The sequence below is a fragment of the Ptychodera flava genome, chromosome 4 (assembly GCF_041260155.1).
Source record: "Ptychodera flava strain L36383 chromosome 4, AS_Pfla_20210202, whole genome shotgun sequence".
NCBI classification, from domain to species: Eukaryota; Metazoa; Hemichordata; class Enteropneusta; family Ptychoderidae; genus Ptychodera; species Ptychodera flava.
In genome coordinates, this window is record NC_091931.1 from 10,556,672 (window position 1) to 10,577,103 (window position 20,432).

Here is a 20,432-nt window from a genome sequence, read left to right on the forward strand (position 1 = left end):
TGCATCATGAGTACAAACAATGTAAATGCTTGTTCAAGAGATCTGAACACTTGCTTTCACGAACCATATAGACATGTTGATAGATTGGCAATTTCAATACCATATTATCATTGATATATTACCCTGTGAGATGACACTGTGGACTATCAGAATTCAAGTTGCTGAGGTAGACTTGTATTATGTGTGATAACATCTTTGTGGCTTGATTTTGAATGGGAAGTTACCCCGAAGTTACACGTGCAGCTCTGAAAATCAAGAACTTTTATCATCATTCGAAGTTCTAAAATTAATTCCAATGTGTAAATGAAATGTTCTAGCATTGACATTGTATGCGAAGACAACACTCTTTTTAGTGTTACAAAGACAATGGATTTACCGGTACATGTAGCTGCCAAATTTTGATATTGACTGAATGGTAATTCAGGGATGCAATTGAAGTTGCCTTGAATGTCATGGTATGCCATTTTTGTGTCTGTTAGGAGAGTATACTTTACTGATCTGACAAGGGAACACAAAGTGTAACAGATGATGAATGTTTTTGTGTTCTCATTCTGACCAAATCAAAGCCAGTAATGTGTAGATAACTTATGAATCAAATTCATGAGATAGAATTTAGAACATTCCATGAAAAGTGAAAAGACATGAGTCTGAGTCATACTTCAAATAATGTTAAAAGGATAAAGTTACTGGATTTGTTTCTTTTTTATGTCAATAAAAGGAAATAGGGTAGTTTATAGAAACCATCCGTGAACTCAGAGGATGTAAATGTAAACATGACTCTTCAATATAACCTCAGAATTGACAAGGTCTACGATTTACTGCAGCCCAGTGAAAATTGGCATACCAGCATAATGTAAATTCTGGTAGATACTAAACATTATGACTTGGTATTGATCTGCAAGCATTGGTCAAAGTATGCTTTGTTGAGCACTCTCAGTTCTGCATTTTTTCAAGACGCTGACTTTCAACACTAAACTCTGAAACAATACACAGTTAATAAATGCAGTATCTTACCATGACTTGTCTCTCTAGCAGGTCATTGAAGTCAAAATAATTGAAGTCATGGAAATTACTGCTGTGTCATGACACAAACAGGGTGAACAGGGACAAAGGTTTTGACACGTTTACAAAAGCAGTTTTGTTTACAATTTCAATCACAATTAAGCCATCCAGGGAAGTTTTTAAAACTTTTTGATTGATTTCATAGCTTTAGAACAAATTACGCAGATAAGTCCCAATGCGAAATAATGTAAAAGTAATAAGGTTTACTTTAAATTCATTCAGCATTATGTTGAATTATGACAAAGTAATGATCTATTTGTAAGATTTCCACATACCAGAGTACTGGGACTTTGCAATGTTAATATATTATATGTATTATCATATATTCAGAGAGATGTGTACTGGTGTTTCATCCCAAAACTTTTGTCAATGCAAGTGAGCAGAGACCGCATTTTCCTTCTAACATTCTTGATTTTGATTTGTAAATACTGGTATTGTGCCATTGGCATGATAACCATCAGAATAGGTTTTCAAATCTGCCGAGTACACCTATGCAGTGTCTTCTTTAGCTAGTTTATCAACTTTCCTATGAAATGAAGGTATGATATGGCATGATTTGCGTCAAATAATCAAAAGTGAATTCAATGTCGTTCAAGTGTCACGCTGTTTTAGGTACATGTACAATCACTGCATTTATACTTGGAGTATGATTTGATTGTACCCCTGTACTGTGACAGCGCCCCCTACGGTCACATTCATCTTCTGAGTATTTCGTAAAAGAATGAATCTGTGAGATTCTGTCTTTCACACTTACTACAAATCATTCCTTAGATATAGTCTATTTTTCTCACTTGAGATTCTGTCTTTCCTACTTTTATGGAACATTTCTCAGAATATATTCGTCTTCTTATTTTAATGTTTATCTAAATATCGTTTTGCCTTTTTTTTCTTGTACAATATGCAGTTTCCGGAAATATGAAATAAAAATGCATTTTAACAACGAATTTCTGGTAGTTCATTCTCAACAACAAGATTAAATAGGCAATTACTGATACTGTAGCTGCCATTAACAATATTCATAGTTTGGTGACTATCTCCGTGGAGTGAGACCATTCCTTACCATGCAGTGAAGGGTAAACATGAGACATAAGCTTAATAGCCGTATATAATTTTTATTCATAAGAAATATTTTTTTTATGTTTTTGCTTGTGTGTGAATTACAAACTGACAACACATGTGGAGTGATTTGCGTTTTGGTATCGACGCGGTTTGCATATACGTGTGCAACTTGCGGCATGTCATGATGCCTGGCATATGTGGAAGAATACGAGCGTAGCGATGATTTTAATTATATTTTACAAGGGTTTCCAGGTGTTGATTTCCCGCCACATTTTGCTTAATTGATTATTTATTAAATTGGCTTACAGATTACTGACTTTGATAACATAGATGCATAACAGATATAGAACTCATCAAAGGTCATTCCACGGTAATCTCTTCAGTTCTAGGTTCAAAGGTTGACACGAATGCAGTGTTGTAACCCGTTGATTTCTGTGGCGCATTGCTCTACCTTGTGGAATTTCTCACAGAATAGTGGCTGTACGGCCCCCTAGTTGCAATATCCTATAGGCGTTTTCTACTTCGATCTTGTTCGTTTATTTTAGGGTAAAAGACGATTCCCTCGCCATATTTGGATCCTAAAGCACTGCTCTTCCTGATCAGGCCACTAATTTAATTTTCCAACATGTTCAACGTCTAAAGTGGGTCGATGAAATGTTTTAGAAGTTCGCTTTAAAAGTGTGCATGCTGCCAGATGCAATACTCATACTCCGATCGCTTCCAACCCTTCCATCGGTTTAGGATCCCATGATCAAAGGATGCCACAGCATGTGTGACTGCTGGGGATAGTAAGTTTTGCCGGACATGGCATCGGGACGTATCATTTGTGAGATCGATGATAATCTCCTCGTTTAGGTTAATGATCCTAAACCCGAGTAAATGATATTGGAGTACAAAACTGTTTTTGTTTCGATTGTGCCATTGAGTAAACGGAATTCCCGAAAGAGGGGAGAAAAGCGTGATTGAAGGCACCATACCAGGTTCGCCAGATGTTTTCCGTACAAAAACCAACAAGTTAGGTTTTACTTGAAAAGTGTCCGTTTGAAAGTGTGTTCTATACACTCAAAATCACTTACAATTCAAGGGTTTTCAAGGACTTTTTCAGCAATTTTCACTGAAGGACAATTTTTGGTCAATACCACCATCTTTCAGGAATCATTTTTACGATATCATGACCCATCATTTTCCAAAAATCCGGCGGCGAATTTTTCAAGAAATTTCCGGGAGCGCACGAACCAGTCTATGTCCCAAGCTTTCTGTATTCGTCTTCCGATTCAATTACCAATAAAACCAATTATATTGCCAAGACGAACAATTAAGTACATGTGCTCCTGTTATAGCGTCTGTACCGGTGTTGTCTTCATTGAAATGAATGATAGCGCCAGTGTCGTCACAAGGACAACAAATCTACTTGAAAATCCCGTTATTGACACATAATAATTTGGTGAAAATTCCCAATTCATGAAATCAAATCGTCGCGAACCTGGCAAGCTAATTGCTGAGTTTGTCGCCGTCGTCCTGACTTCCATGAAGCAGCTGCAGAGTTGACTTTTTGAAAGTTGCAGTGAACTGTTGTGCCCATCTCTCACTTCATTTAATTTTCAACATGACGGCAGACAGTTGATCAGAACAAAACCAAACCCGAAACAAACCGAAACAGGACCAAGAAAAGTTCATGTTGGTACGTTGTATTTATGTGAAACGAAAGATGATTTACAGCATTTTGTAATTTCAATTAGGCTCAGTTTCAACACATCTGGTTTTCGAAAAAAACAAAACAAAACAAACAAAACCACCTGGTCACTTCTTTTTCTTTATCATCTTGTCTGCCTAATACATCGTGCGCCAATCTACCATGCAACAAAGTCCTTGTGATGGAAAATATTACGAACTTTTTGCCAGTCTTGTTAATAGTATGGCATTCTGTGACAATTCCATGCATGTTCAGAATGATTCATAATCAGAAATGATTAAATTGGCCAAAGAGGTAGCACACAGAGGTATGAATGGCGTAAAGTGATCGGATGTTGCACTGTACCTTTCATCATGACAATCTGAAAGATAATGTGGACGATCCACATCACTTTTTCACTGGCTCTTTGCTTTTGATGCTCTTTTAAATATCTGTGACTTTACTCACAGACAGTTCTGTCTTTGCTTCTACTGAAAAAATATGTAATCGTTCAAATACTGTGGCAAGGGCAGTGTCTCTATTTTGTCATGAATTTGATGTCCCAGTAAACTGCGGATACATTTTCTCGACTGATGTTTCAGTGGTTGTGGGATGTTACTCATTTCCGACAGCTTTCTCTTCAAACTGTCGTCAGTCACGGGCGGTGTCGTCTCCGTGTCGCAGTGGATGTCGACTGAGTCCGCCGCCTCCAACACCAGTTGTAAACTTTTCGGCAGCTTTTCCAAAGTACGGAGATTCTTGACGAGGCTGAACGGGTCACTGCGGTCATGACGGAGGTTGAAATGAGCGCCGTGTTTCAAAAGTGTCAAAATCTTATCCTTCAGTTCGGCATCATTCGTATCGACCTCGTCGACTGAAGTATGTCGGTACTTCCACATGAGTCCGTGCATGGGGACTTCACCTGCCTTGGTAACGGTGTTCGGGTCAGCTCCATGCTGCAGAAGAAGTCGTAAAATCCTGACATCGGCTCCTGAAGTACACGCCAGGTGTAACGGTTGCTGCCCGATGTTGTTCTTCGCCGTTACATCTGCCTTGTGATCTAACAAGCACTGGACGATCTCTACGACATGTTTCTGCTGCGCTGCGACGTGGAGAGGGGCGACGTTTTGCAGATCACGGACGTTCGGATCTGCACCGCGTTCCAGCAGGAGCTTGCAGATATCAGCGTCGCCCGCATTCACGGCGTATCGGAGTACCGAGTATTTGCCGCGGTTTCCGGCCTTGGGCGGGGTTTCCGCGTTGACGTCGGCCCCGTGATCGATCAGCTTTTCAACGAACGGGTAAGCTCGACTCTGGCATGCAGAATGAAGCGCCGTCAATCCGTTTGCGTCGCGGGCCTTGGGGTCCGCTCCGAACTTCAGTAGGAGTTCTAAACTTTCCAAGCTGCCATATGGCACACAGTGAATTTCATGGAATGCCGTGTTGAACATTTCGTACCGTCTGTTTGGATCGCCCCCGTGCTCAAGCAAGGCTCTCATGCACTCCACGTAGCCTTTCTGTACCGCAATATGAAGGGGTGGGAAACCCATTTTATCGTCAATATTCAGGTCCGCTCCGCTGTCTAAAAGAAAACGTAACATTTCAGAGTTATTATTTTTCGTGGCATGGTGTAAAACGGTGCTCCCTGTACTATCCTGCAGTGTTGTGTCGGCGCCATGCTTCACGAGTACCTTGACCTGGGCTTTCCTGTTGCGTTCAACCGCATGGTGCAATATTGTTTTGTTTTTTTCTCCACCTGGTTCATTGACATCTCCTTTGAACACCTTGATCATCTCCTCGCACTCCGCTTCGGAAATGTCTTTCTCGACGAACGAAAGCATATCTGTTGCTGTTTTAGGTTTTCCTTCAGTGTCACTCCGCAGAAATTGTCCAGTCTTGACCTGGCTGTCAGTTTTGTCTGCCATGATGTGACGTAGTACAATGATCGGGAGAAGTAAGCCACTGCCTGGCACGGCTGGTTCCTGTGAAGGCAATAAAAGTGAAATAAATCTCAAGGTCATGGCAGAAGGTCGACAGAACGGCCTTGTATGAACCAGTTATACAGTATAAGCACGGTCCCTCCACAAAAGGGACCGTGGTATAAGCTTATGCCAGACCATATCCGATGCCGCAGAGCGGAATTCAGGTGATGTGGGGGATACTTTCTGTAGCTCCGAATCCAAGTATTTCCAAGTATTCGCGGAACGTGAAAGGCTACGTTACAGCGGACGCACGCTTTATGTCCACCACACGACCCGCTAACACCGATTGCGCCGTAAGAATTTACGATTACGTAAGCTTTACTAGTAACACAACTTACATTAATCAACTAAATATGGAATAACGTTTAACCTAGATTGCAAGCGTAGTTAAATGCTCATCTTCAAACACCAGTTGGCAAATATATTTAGCCATTAGACCTACGAAAAATTGTATAGTCTTATTTGAAAGACGATATTATCGTGGGTTACGATACGACTGCGCACCTTTATGTATATGAAAACACGGTCCCTCCAAAAAACCGTGACGAAACAATAAACCGAATGATTGATGCTTCTTCAACTTCAAGCACAGACAGTCGACTTCTTCTGTTCACAGAGCGGCTGAGCCGTGTCATATGGCTATTCTCACTAATATAGACAGGATCCTCTGACCAACCAGAGAAAAGACAGGCTGTTCATACGATGACCGTGTCAACTGCAACTGCCCATAACTTCCGGATTTACAAAGTAACGGTTGTACCGTTAACTTAACTGAGCAAACTGAGAATGAAGATAACGGTTCAATATCGCATGCCATGTGTTCGACATACGGTGTAATTACCGGTGCTAGTAGCTGCATTGTTTACAACGATAACAAAGATAAGCCACGAGAGTCCAAAGGTTAGGAGGGTGGCGCGATTACAAGTCCGGTTATAGGGATCAACCCTCGGGTATTGGTGGGATGTAAAATGCGGAAAATATCTGGCGAACGACAACAGCCAAATATGCGCAGCCTTGCTGTTATTAAAAAAACCTATTGACTCAACCTGTCAGCCGAAAAAAAGAGTATAATTCCGTATGAGCATGCAATCTGTGCTAACTCGAATAAAAACTAAAATTTTTCGTGTCTTGGAATTGGAACCCGAAAAAATGTAATGTAGGTGTTCTATGACTACCCCTATCATAGTCTAACGGTCCACCCTTTGACACAAGAGAGAGAGAGAGAGAGAGAGAGAGAGAGAGAGAGAGAGAGAGAGATATTCACTTGGCGTATCATATTATTTAATAAAGTCATTATTTCATCAGGGAAGTTTCCCTTCTGTTCTGCACTAGGAAAAAATCGCTGAACGTTTTTATGAATTACATTTGAAATAGTCGCATAAGTATTCTACCTATTCTTGAACATCTACTGTACTGAGAGGTGAAACAGCCGGAGTACTTTATAGTGCGCCCTCCGCGGTAGAAACAAAATCAACATAGTAAGTTTTACCAAAAGTATGTGGTATGATAAGTGTATAAAAACCAATAAAAGGTTACTATGATCACACAGAACGTGTAGATTCCTCTCAGAACCTTACAAAAGAAAGAAATTATTGAAATTTGCATAATGTTTTGATAATGTGATTTTATTTTCCCAAAAACACAAGAGTAGAAATGTCAATATTCATGTTTTCTTGTCCTATCTTATGTTGCATGCTTTCTCCTCACCTATTTATCAAGGGATGTTCAGTTCAAGCAAAGATGTATCAAAGATCTGCACAGTGTTCCCTGCTATCGGAAAGCTTTGTAAAAATACTGTCAGTAAGCCAGAGTGAATTGATTCTCTGAGTACTCCACGTATCTTTCTCTTCTCAATATTTGGTTTCAGTTTGACACACCTAGTTGTCTATAAACTGATAAAAAGTATAAATCATAAACTATGCTTTTAAATAAATACAAGTTATTTCTGTACATTTCTAAACTTTAAAGCTTTAGTACAATTCAATCATGTAACTCATTTCAAATGATTTACCGTTTACTGTCTTCTCAAAAAAGCTGTGTTCTAGGCAAGATGATTTTGCACTTAAATATGGTAAATACAATAAATATGAAATAAATGAAATGTTTTAAGTGGCAGTAAGGAAGATAAAATATGGCATTTTGTTCACAAGAACGAGTTTACCATCCAAAGTTGGATTTACTTTTAAACATGCAAATTTTTTGTGACAATAATTTGAAACGATCTAAGAATAAATATTTTTTATATCTGTGGAAAGAGCCTCCTGTATTGTGAAATCTGATAATACCTTATTGAATATTTTTCAGTATATTGCCAAGACTGTATTGATATCCATTACTTAAAGTAGTTACACTTGAAGAATGACTCAGAAACTAGGGATCCTTGATCAATGATTTCTGCTCCATGGATACATGTAGGTTGGGCTCACTGTTATTAATAAATTCAATAAACTCAAAATGTTTTGTTTAATCGCTTGAGCTGAAGGTGAACTGATATTTCTTATCAAAAAACAAAAACATTATCTTAATCAGCAATTTGTCCAAAGAGTCATTGAACTCACTGACCTCAGTGACCTGTATATATTATCAGTCCAATATAACCAGTGCAATATTGCAGTTTGTGTGCAATCAGTAACGTTCATATGATACAAGTGAAGATGTGATCAACATTGACAGGGCTTCATTTATGACCAATTCTACAGATTATCAGAGCATACTGGCCTTGTTTTAGTTTTATTGGTTCAAAATACCGTCTCTGTGTAGTACATGTGTTTCTATATAAAATTCTCCAAATTTTAAAACTTAATGCCCTAGTAGAAGCTTTCCCTTTAATGTATTGGTTACTGACTGCATAAAATTTCTACAAGATTCATAAATTTTCTGATATCTCTTAATTTGAAGATTATAAAAAAATTTAAAAAAAATATTGGACATAATTATTTTCTGAACTACTGAAATAAGATGTAATTATTCAAGGATTGAGGCAAAGGAAGTGCATCAATCTTGTCACAAATATTTTGTCCCAGTAGACCTCGAATACATTTTCTGGTTTGGTGTTTTAGTGACTGTGGGTTTGTTGTCATTTCAATCAGTTTTCTCTTTAGTTCATTGTCTATCATCGCTGGAGTTGTGCCGGCATTGCCGTAGATGTCCACAGAGTCCGCAGCTTCCAAAATCAGCCTCAAACTTTGCGGGAGTTTCTCTAGATTTCGCAGATTGTTGGTGATGCTATAAGGGTCGCTACGATCATTGCGAAGGTTGAAGTGAGCACCGTGGTTCAGTAATATCAGCAGCTTCTCCTTGAGCTCCGCATCATTTGTATCAGCCTCGTCGGTCGGTGTACGGCAGTACTTCCACATCAATCCATGGATTGGGACTTCTCCGACATCAGTGACGATGTTTGGATCTGCCCCATACTGCAGCAACAACAGCAACATTCGTGTGTCACCTCCGGAGATGCACGCTCGGTGCAGCGGTTGCTTCCCGGTGTTGTTTTTCAACATCACGTCAGCACCGTACTCCAACAGATACTGGACTATGTCTGTGTAGCCTTGCTGTGTGGCCACATGAATTGGAGCTACGTTTTTCATATCACAGATGTCTGGGTCTGCACCATATCCAAGCAGCAAGCGACAAATCTCACTGTCGCCGCTCATCACTGCGTACCGTAGAACGGTGAATCTACCACGATATCCTGGCAGGGGAGGCGTTTCAGAGTTGACATTGGCACCATACTCAAGCAATACCTTGACAAATTGATAGAGTCCACCTTGGCAAGCATGGTGTAAAGCAGTCAATCCCTTGGCATCGCGTGCCTCTGTGTTGGCGCCGAACTTTAACAACAGTTCCAAACTTTCCGCACTGTCATTCTGCACACAGTGAATTTCATGAAAGGAGGTGTTGAACATTACATAGCGTTTGTTAGGGTTGGCACCGTGTTCAAGTAATGCGCGCATACACTCCAAATAGCCGTCCCGCACAGCAAAGTGCAACGGTGGAAAACCGATGTTGTTGTCCACGTTTACAATGGCCCCTCTTTCCAAAAGACTGCGGACCATATCAATGTTGTTGTTTTTTGTTGCATAGTGCAAGGCAGTGATTCCGCCCAAGTCTTGCAGAGAAGGGTCTGCACCGTATTTCAGAAGAATTTTCACAAATGAATATTTGTTCATCTGTGCAGCGTGGTGCAATGGCCTCTGGTGATTCTTGTCATATCCGTCGACAAACCCATGCACTCTCTTCACCAACTCCTCAAACGCCTCATCTGTAATGCTGTCATCACTTGTGATAAATGGGATCAAGTCAACGGCAGTGAAGGCTTCATCTTCAGCATCACTCTGTTGTTCTGACGACACCTGGACTTCAGTGATGTCACCCATGGTGATTGTTTAGAAACACACACTCAGCACACTGTAAGGCAGTGAAGATTTTGGTCTGACAATGGCCAAAGTTGGAACATCCTCAAATGTTTGAAGCCACTGGTCAATTTATGATCTTCCGATCATTCTTATCGGGCAGTTTTCCTGTAGAAATACGAAAACGGTGTTCAATTGTTAAGATGGCAATGAAAGCCTCATGTGCGACATGTACTGCACTGCTTTCCATATGGAGGGATGTGTACATGAAATGTTTGCGGACTTTGTTTTGCCATCCAATATACCTTCTTTATAAATTACTGCACTTCAGGACATTCTTGCATGCTGGGTCATTAACGTCAACTTTTACTCACTGTCAAACAATAACATTACATGAAGATTCACAGGTGTAAGCTTGCATAAAGCTCAAAACTCGTAAAACTGTTGAGGAGTAAATTGTAAGTATTTGCTAGGTACATAGATGTGCAACAGGACAATCTTGAAATGTGAAATCCATCTGTTCATGACATAGAGTATAGGTATGTCAAACACTGATGTTGAGACGTCTCGTAAAAATGATCAGCTAATCAATTTCCCTTTGATTCTGCATGGTTTCAGGCATAATAATCAAACTGGTATGCGATAATCATCTTAATATGACTGGGAATATTTTTTAATTCGTTAAACAAGTGTCTGATATGTTTAGAATATAGATGAAGCAACAAGATCTACCTGAATGTTGATTAACTTTTAAACCTCTACAAGCACCGGTAACTTTTTACAGGCTTCGCTGAACATATTCTTCAGCTACCGGTATACCGAGGGTAAAAAGGCAGCTGTGTGTGTTATGTGTACTTGCCACAATGCTCATCTGTAGAATACATTGCCTAAGAACTGAGTGACTGAGGAATAAGGTTTCCATTAATACTAAATATCATGGATACCCATTCGGAAATCTTTGATACAGGAAAGGAAGTTTATCTGTTTGACAGCTGTTGTATAATAATATAATATGTGAAGGGAAAAAGGGACTTCCAGAACTAGAAGAAACAAATGTACTGTGGAGAGTATGTAATCTAGTTTGATCCCTGCAAGTGCAGTTGGATATTGTAAATTTAGGACAAAGCTGAAGAGTCCTTAGGCCTCTTTGATCATCTTACTATTGATCAATAGCCTAGGGGGCCGGGGGGGGGGGGGGGGGTTGCTCTTTGTACGCTGCCACAATGACCATTTTTCCACCTCTGCTTCGTTTGACTTTTGTTAAAATGCTGAACAGGGATGGAGGAGTTGTCTCAAACAACTAAAATGAAAAGCTTACAGGACAAGAAAATAGACAATTATTATAGCAATTCCAAAATCTGTATGTAATCTAACATTTTATTATAAAAAACTTGTTGTTACACTAATAAAAGTAAAGGATGGTAACTGAAAGATCATATTGCACCAGGACTGTCTAAACCAACAAAAATTCTACCAGCAGTAAAATTGCAATTTGTCTTCATCACAATCACAATAAACTAGATATTAAGACAACAATGAAAGTGAGATCTGGCAACAGAATGACATAATGTTCCACAGAAGACAAATAATACACATACATACATATACTGCTATGTACAAAGTTACTGTTAACACCAGTTTTGAACTCATTTTTAAGTTTTCTGATTTCATTAGTCTTTGTCACTTGACTGCAAAGGACTATAAGTAGGGTGGCCAAAGTTAAGCTAAAATGTTGCGACATTATACGCAACTCACGCACACTGAAAGTGAAATTTGATTTTCGTGAAATTTTAAACGCCATTTTTTCTGAAAATAAGTAGCTTGGTTACTGAAAAAATGGATATTTCCAATTAAAATCGATGTATGAGGCAGGTTTCATTAAAAAACTGAAGAAAAAAAGATAGAAAAATAGTGTTTTTCCTCTCCAAAAATGCCACTTTGTACTGACCGGCCACAGCGCTCGAGCGGTCGCCGCTCATGGCACGCACTTCTGAATCCAGTCAATACCTATTTCGCAACGGAACTGCTTTCGGGCCCTGTGCACGCTGTCATAGAACTGTGAAACTTGGCCAGGAAGTGGCAGACCATCCCATTTACATGTAGTGGTGAGTTTTTGTTATATTCTGGGAATTTTAGCCAGCAAACACGAGGTAAAGTGAGTACGGTAAATTCGGTGTAGATTTTTCCCATTTAGATACATATTTTTGCCATAAAACTTGTAGCATGCTCTTTTTAAACATCATTCCAACATTTCTGTGAAATATGACGAAAATCTGTCCACGAGCACAAGTACGAATCATAAAAACAAAATCGTGCTCATTCATAGACCTCAGTAAAGTGTGACTCAAGATGGCGGCGGAAGGCAGTTACACTGACACACCATTGACAGCCTGCCTGAGGCTGAAGTTAATGACAGCTATTTCTTACAATTTCATTGCTGTAAATGAACTGCATTAAAAGACAATTGGCAGTTTAAATTGATTTGTTAGAATTGAGTGTTATTAAATAACATTGTGACAAAATTTCATTGTATTGTGAGCTCTAGTTTTTAAGTTATGTGAATTCAAAATTCATAAAAACATAAAAATCCATCCATTTTTCGATGGTACGGTGCCGCCGCAATTTTGACTAAGTCAGACAAAATATTTTCAATTTTCAACACTCACAGTTTCAAAATCCAAGACTGTGCATCAGTCAAATCTTGATTTTTCCGTAATATTGGGTAAATCTGTGAACAAGACACATAGTTTAATGATTCCATGTTAAGTAAATAAAAAATTATGGGTTGCCAAACTTGAAGGAATCGGCATTCATTGAAATAATTTCAAAATTTGCCGAAAATTGTCCGCGAAAAAATGGCATTTCTATTGCTTTAAAAATTCATAACTTTTGATTGGGTACAGCTATTTGCATAATTTTTTTTTTATTTTTCTTCTTTTACCCCATTCTTGCTAAAAATCCATTTAAACTGTGTGTATAAACAAGAGAAAAAAATGGCTTGGCCACCCTACTATAAGTCTATGGATACACCACCACTGTCCACTGTCCACTAAGTACAGCAAAATAGGACTTGCTACATGTACTTGTACACATACCTTTTGCCAGTCCCCAGCTGTGTCTATTATTATTTCTAACATTGTAACTGGTGGCAAAGAATTTACTGTGGGTTTTGAAATCAAAGGTCCTTACATTTCCCAACACTTTGTCAAAAATGTTATGCTGCTGTCGAGCAAGGTAAAGAAAAAAGGCAAAATAGCATATGTGACTATAGACAGTCTATGTGTAGAGAGTGGACAATGCACATATGATGGGCATACTATGTATGTGTAGACTTGGAGCCACAAATGACTGTGTTCTATATGGTATATGTAGTTAGAAAACTTTGTCTATAAATTAGTCTGCTCTGCAACAGTACAAAAATAAACAACATTTCTGTTGGACAAAGATATCAATTAGACTTAATTGAGAAATGAGTTACGAATAACATCTATAATGAAACAAATACACTGACTGTTCACACAGCCATTACATGTATCTCCAACAAACTTTAAATAAAATATTTCAGAACACTTTACATGAAGAGTTACATCAGATCTGCATTGGCACATGGACAAAAATTGCACTGGCTTGTTTCTATGAAATCTTTCCAATGAACAAATACAGAAAGTTTTAAAAATTGTCAAGATTGGCACACTTTTTAAATGAGGTACAGCTTATGAACAATGAATTCTACATTGTTTCTGTTCCTACCATTGTTTGGGTATAGAGTTCATTTATGATGAAACATTTTTAAACGTTCCGGCACAAACTCTTGGCAGAATACAAATACTTTGGCAAAAATGTGTCACCTTTGCTGATTGGCCGCTCAAGCACAGCGCAATAGCAACAGGTATATTACCATGTAGCTTTCTGATATTCATTTTCAAAGGTGCGTGCAAAAGTGAACATTTTGATATTATGTGACGAAATTGTAAATAGCAAGACTCACTTGTTCATTTCCTTTGATATTTTTTCAAGTTCATAATCATATATATCAGAGGTTCCTGATCAGCAAGTTGAGATTTCACTGAATTCTATCAATTTTCATTTCTCTACAGAATGCAGGAAAATATTTTCAGTAGAAAAAGTGAACTGTAAGATAGTATATTAGTTGTGTTAACTTGACAAGAATGCAGTCTCTCTGATTATTTTTTTTTAAGTTAAGGTGTATAAAACAAATCATGAAGTCAATTCTTCTCACAGTGTTCACCAAACTGGTAAAACTCACATGGACTGATAAAGTTGGTCTTTCAAAGTCACTGGAGAACTGTGCTTGGTCTTTGCCTTTTCTTGTGTGTGTTTATTTTTCACATTTGTTTTCCTCACTGATAAACATCAAAAGATGAAGAAGAGAGGAGGTGACCTTTGTATCAATCCTGACATCTGATTTGGGTCAGTTTAGTCTTTATCGAACACAGTAAATTTATGAAAAAGTAAGTTTCACATCACATCTATCTCAAATCTATATGTCATCCAAATTTTCAAAATATGCCGTTTAGGTGGCAGCAATTGGAACTGTGTATTGTTGTCTTACATTGTAAAATTGAACTTGCCATCTTTATCCTAATACTTTCTTAATTCCATCAAACCCTATTTGTTTGATTGCCTAACAATTTTCTTCCCCCAACTTTCTCCTACCTCAACGTTAACCATGCTGCATTCAACATGAACCAGGTAATATGTCATATTTCCCAAACAACCATCCACAGTATTTCCAAATTCAAAGAAAGTGAGGATGGTAATTCAGTTTCATGATAGTCAATTGATTTAACATGAATACAATATTGTGACAACTGAAGGTTATTAAAAGAAATATTTCTTATATTCCTTGTGACCATTGTAATCGCTATTTTGGTGCAATCGTTTTGCAACTTTATTTTATTTTTGTCCATTTGTCCAATAAACCTTACAGAAATTGTAAATACTTGATGATGGATTGAGGTAAGGGTAGTTTTGGCAGAATGACTGGGCATCTTTCTCCTAAATACTTCCTGATGGAGGACCTTGCAAAATGCTTCAAAGGCCTCGGATTGCTTTTCAGGAAGTCCAGCTGTTCTCTGACACTGCCTGGAAAGTTAGGTTGGTGATTCGCCAGACTATCGTGTATAGCGATTCTCTCCGCAGCCTCCACTAGAAGATTCATGCTACCGCTGAGTATATCGACCTTGTGGAGATCTGAATAGATTACAGAGTAAGGGTCAACTCGGTCATTCACAAAGTTGACCTTTGCCCCGTAGTTCACGAGGAGTGCAATTTTCCACTTCATCTCAGCATCAATCTCTAGCAAGTGCTCTTTTGAAATGTGGCCATACTTCCAGATCACACACATCATGGGGGTTTCGCCGGAGTCTGTCAGGGCATTGGGATCAGCTCCGTTCTCTAGCAAAATGCGTATCATATCTGGCTCGTGAGAGAACCTGCACGCCTTGTGTAGAGGCTGATTCAAGCTTTCGTTCAGAGCAGTGACGTTAGCGTTGTGTCTCAGCAATATCTGAGCCATTTCCACATTGCCCTGAGTGGCCGCATGGTGCAGTGGGGTATTTAACCTGGAATCTGGCTCGTTTGGGTCAGCTCCATTTTCAAGCAGTATTCCAACGATTTTCTTCTCGTCTTCCATCACGGCACATCTAAGTGGTGTTACGTCTCCCTTTGCTGGGTTCTGTGACTTGGCGTTCAGGTCGGCTGAATACAGCAAAAGTAGCTGCACAAAGCGGTCATTCCCCTCCTGGCATGAGACATGTAATGCAGTCAGTCCTCTAGCGTTTCTCACATTTGGATCGGCACCATACTGGAGCAGGAGCTCCAAGCACTCGGGGCTTTCAGGGTTAACTGTGTGGATCTCATAACCCATGTATTTGTAGTACATGTTTGGGTTAGCTCCTTTCCTCAGCAAGAAAGCCGCACACTGACTTTTCCCATCCAGCAATGCCAAGTGCAAAGGTGTGAAGCCTATCTCATCCTTAACATGAATGTCAGCTCCATGGGCACACAGTTCCTTCAGAGATTCTTCGTGTCCATACTTGGCGGCGATGTGCACCGGAGTGTAGCCACAGTTATCCGGGATATTTGGGTCTCCGCCATTGGACAGTAGCAGTTTAACACACTCCAGGTTATTCTTATGTGCTGCGTGATGGAGAGCTGTCAAGCCCATATTTCCAGAAGCATGGATATCTATCCCCTCAGATATCCTGGCAGCAACTTTGCTTGTTGGGACTCCATCACTGATCAGTTCGATGATTTCTGGGTTTTTTGCCATTACGTGTCACAGTGATTTTTATTTTCAGCACAGAATGCTCAGCCTATATCATATGAAATTACAGCTGAGTTTTGAAGAATGTTTTGAGGCAGTTTGTGACAGACACGGCTCGGGATATGTCAAAACTCCAAAGCAGCATCTTCATATATCTTCCTAATGCCTGTAGGAAGAATGCAAAATTTGTCTCAATATCATCTGCTCATCTTCCAGGTCTCTTGTACAAGATGTACAGTAGTTAGTGTTTAAGCCCTTGGCACTCTGTTCACACTCGGCGGCAAATCACTGCTTGACGTCATTAGGTCACCAGGAGGTCAGAGTTCAACGGAATAAGTTCATTTTTGCCTAGACACAGAAACAGCTGCATCTGGCTACTGTATGGTATCTTGCAATCAAAACACACTCACACTATGACCTCAGCAGATGTTTGATCTCCGGCAGCTGTACTTTTGATGCAACCGCATGTCAGTTTGTGAGTGAAAAACTGTACTTTATCCATCTTTGCAGCATGCACATTGTTAAATATTAACCATTAATTACAATCTGCACTGAGTAAATATACACCTGTATGTGGACAAAACAGCTCTGGTAGGAAAGTTTCTTCAAATACATGCTTTCACATATGTAATGGTACTTGATGAATAAAGTCTTAGCACAATAAAAGAAATTTGAATGTCATGATGTTTGTGGGCTTGAAGAATTCTCTATCACTTGAAAATGATAAGCTCTCAAGAAATCATGGCCATTGTGATAATTGTTACCGCTATATGTAATTATATATGTTTTAGAAGAAAGTTTAGCCCATATATCATCTCTAAGGTCTATGGTTTAACCCTGGTACCACTGACCTTTGACCCAATCATATTGTTTTTAATAATAAGGTTGGATCTCCATTTAAGGATTATGGCGAGTGTGTTAGAATTGCACTTTAAACAGTTCTGAAATATTAAAAAGCCATTTGGCAAGGAAGAATAATTACATTGTTTCTTGGAATAGCCACTTCTTTTTAAGCCAATTTGAATTTTTTTAAATGTGGCAAATATACACTTTCGCATTGCCATTATTTCAATGCTATCATAGGAGGCTAAAACATGGGAAGCATATGTTGGACGTGACGATAATGCAATTGTTTTACTCTATGGGCATTTTTGTTGTGCCTATTTTGACATTTTTTTGTTCTCTTCTGGGAGCATGTGGAAAAGCTGAGAATTTGTTCTGTCAACACTGCCTGTATATATAATGCCTCTATTATTGTGGACAGTCTGTTAAATCCTAGAGACCAAGTCATCGATAACAACATAAATAGTGGGAGATTCTGCTGATTCTTATAATAAATTTCAAAAATTCACTTGCCGCTTCTGTAGCTTTGAACACCAAAAAATATCCACGGAATGATTTTTTTCCTCTGGCATTTGCTGTATGTTTTGATATATTTCCTCTGTTTTTGTTCTATCTTGTTAATGGCTATTAGTTCTACTATGAAAGAATGTCAAAATACCTAGGTTTGAACTTGCTTTAACAGAGTCTGTATGTATACCAGTATGTGTAAGGGCTAATCTAATGTTCCTGTTGACAAATTAATTTCAATCTGAATTTTAATCAATAACACTGCACACAGTAAATAGTGTTTTATATCTGCATGGTTTATACTTTGCATTTCAACAAACTTTTGGGAAAAGAAGATGAAAATGTTCTTGTTTGACCGAAAAAATTATGGAAATAGTGTCAAAATTCTTTCTTTCACCCTTATCCTGCCAAGTTTATATGTTATCATCAGCTTCAGTTGCAAGAATAAAAACATGTTACAGATGTTGCATGGGGACAAAAATATGAGCATTTGAAAACCCCTGAAAACACACATGTACTGTAAACATGATTTTACTGACAGAACCTGCTACAACACACTGTACCAATTAAAGTAGGTGAAAATAGATAAACTGGTAGCTTGTGTTTAATACCACTTTGCACTGACTGGGCTGATGGCAAAGTGATAGGCTTTGAGGGGATACTTGCAGTGGTTAAAAGTAAAATGTCAACCATACTTTCTTGTTCATCTTGAAATCACTGATAGGTAGTTTTCATATCACTGCATTGCCCATTGTGTCTTTCTAGCTGAAAGTGTATCAGATTAACAACCTACGCAAAGCAAGTTACAGATTGATGTTGACTCATGGACCCTGTTTTTCTAAATATGTAATAATTTGTCTTTTAAATGGCATCATAAAATATGATCACTAATTTATTCCTAAAATATTTCAAATAAAATATATATCTTCATTTAAATTGATCTGTGTCATCAATGAATAAAGTAATATATCATATGAGTGACAAGTCTTTACAATGAATCGAGTAATACAGACAGACAAACATTCAAGCATGTGTACAAATGGACCAAAACTGATCTCACAGGTTATTATTGCAAACACATAAAAACATATAGAGCAATAATCTCCTCTATAAACTTATGATGCAAGACACGCTGTAAACTGAGCAGTTAGTGCATGGAGGTTATATGATTAATGTTACAGTTAACCCTTGTTTCTCCTGATTAAAGTTGAAACAGTGAACAGTTTTCTTCAGTCCCATTTATTTTTTATTTGTTCATTCATTCATTCATTCATTCATCTGTGATTATTACGACCTCCGAGAGAATGAATTGTGCGACTATTCCATCGACAGGGTTATGAATATGTTAGGCAACACTACGCAATGCAAGGATACCCTCGTTGCATTCCGATCTGCAAATGAAACACATGCGACCTATTTTCCTAACATTTGACACAAATGTTGCTTGCAAGAGTCTTTTCACATGATTGAGTGGCACGCGCCAAGTGCAGTGTATGTACCTCAAGTTCCTGTCGTATCTACACGTCAAAATAAACTCTGCGATTAGCATAATATGTGTTGAAGGCAAAGTTTACATCATACAATAACTCGGTAAATGTCAGGCGAGGATCGAAGCCCTATACGATACGCAAATTTAGTGTACGTTTTACGGTGTTACATGTTCAAACGTACGTGCAAGGCAAGGGCTGTACCGGGAGTTCGGATCGAGCTCGTTTTCGTTGATAGTGGGATACAGAGCATCTTGCAATCGAAGTGAAATTATCGACCGATAAAATGCGTCAAACAAAGAATAAACAAACCTGAGTCAGCTTGAAAAAAAGTGAACTGTCTGCTCTGCATCAAAATATTTCCCTTGGAACGTGGGGTATGTACTTTCTTCGTCCATTTCCGCCCCACAATGCCTGGCAAGGGCCGCCTAGGTTGTAGCATAGTAAACTCAAACAAGGACAAATTATGAATGGCTTAGAGGGCAGTATCCTTTGTACTTATATGCGTATTTCTGTTGGCCAACTGCCTTCACTATATTAACAGGGAAAAGTCCCACTTTTGCTAGCAAATCATATTGTATATAGATGCCAGTTTATTAAATCTGACCTGGTATTGCCTTTTAAGTAATAACGCTCATGACCCTACACTTGACTAACTGACCAACCAAACAACCAACCAATCAGTCAAGTTATTTGATGGAAAACTTTCCCGTGTCCTATAATCATGACTATTTCATTGTTTATAGGTCACAAGACATTATTAGTTATAACAAAAGTGTAACAAATTGTTATCAATAAATTTTCGATTATGAATATCAACGATCAAAGTATGATATTTCTGTCATTATTTTATACTATACAAGAATACCCCAGGCTACTACACTGGAATCCTGAATGATGATCAGTATTTATGCCAAATTCACAGTGTTATACATATAGTACAGAGCCTCACAAAGTTACAGCTGTATTAAACATTGCACAGTAAATATGTGGTCATAAACTACTGCCTCCGCAGTCTCTCTTAACTGTAAGATCCTTTTTCTGAGGGTCTGTATCAGAACTGCAAAACTGCTCAAAAATTTTGCCAACAGACGGAGTACTCTGAAAATTTTGGTTAATATTGTTGGGGGGGGGGGGGGGGGGGCTGTGCAAAACATGGACAAATTTTCCAAGTCTGTC

At 38.7% G+C, this 20,432-nt stretch overlaps 2 protein-coding genes across 5 annotated transcripts; both read right to left on the bottom strand.

The window, feature by feature from the left end:
* Positions 1-3,793: 3,793 nt before the first annotated feature.
* Positions 3,794-6,642, bottom strand: LOC139130874 (putative ankyrin repeat protein RF_0381). 2 transcript variants are annotated; one of them, XM_070696680.1, is made up of 2 exons: positions 6,280-6,642; positions 3,794-5,775 (listed from the first exon to the last, which is right to left on the bottom strand). In XM_070696680.1, exon 2 carries the CDS (start codon positions 5,716-5,718, stop codon positions 4,282-4,284), a length of 1,437 nt encoding a protein of 478 aa, XP_070552781.1. In that variant the 5' UTR covers positions 5,719-5,775; positions 6,280-6,642; the 3' UTR covers positions 3,794-4,281. The 2 variants fall into 2 exon arrangements, with proteins under 2 accessions (XP_070552781.1, XP_070552780.1); XM_070696679.1 differs by lacking the exon at positions 6,280-6,642 and adding an exon at positions 5,911-6,026.
* Positions 6,643-7,382: 740 nt separating this feature from the next.
* On the bottom strand, positions 7,383-19,669 carry LOC139130875 (ankyrin-3-like). Of its 3 annotated transcripts, XM_070696682.1 has the most exons (3): positions 19,566-19,667; positions 12,794-12,855; positions 7,383-10,295 (listed from the first exon to the last, which is right to left on the bottom strand). In XM_070696682.1, the coding sequence occupies exon 3, from the start codon at positions 10,149-10,151 to the stop codon at positions 8,721-8,723; it is 1,431 nt and encodes a 476-aa protein (XP_070552783.1). In that variant the 5' UTR covers positions 10,152-10,295; positions 12,794-12,855; positions 19,566-19,667; the 3' UTR covers positions 7,383-8,720. The 3 variants fall into 3 exon arrangements, with proteins under 3 accessions (XP_070552783.1, XP_070552782.1, XP_070552784.1); XM_070696681.1 differs by lacking the exon at positions 12,794-12,855 and having other exon boundaries at positions 19,566-19,669; XM_070696683.1 differs by lacking the exon at positions 7,383-10,295 and having other exon boundaries at positions 11,487-16,582; positions 19,566-19,669.
* Positions 19,670-20,432: the final 763 nt, after the last annotated feature.

Bases quoted from the DNA above. Each gene is read 5' to 3' on its own strand.
- LOC139130875 (XM_070696681.1), bottom strand. From the start codon at position 10,151: ATGGGTGACATCACTGAAGTCCAGGTGTCGTCAGAACAACAGAGTGAT.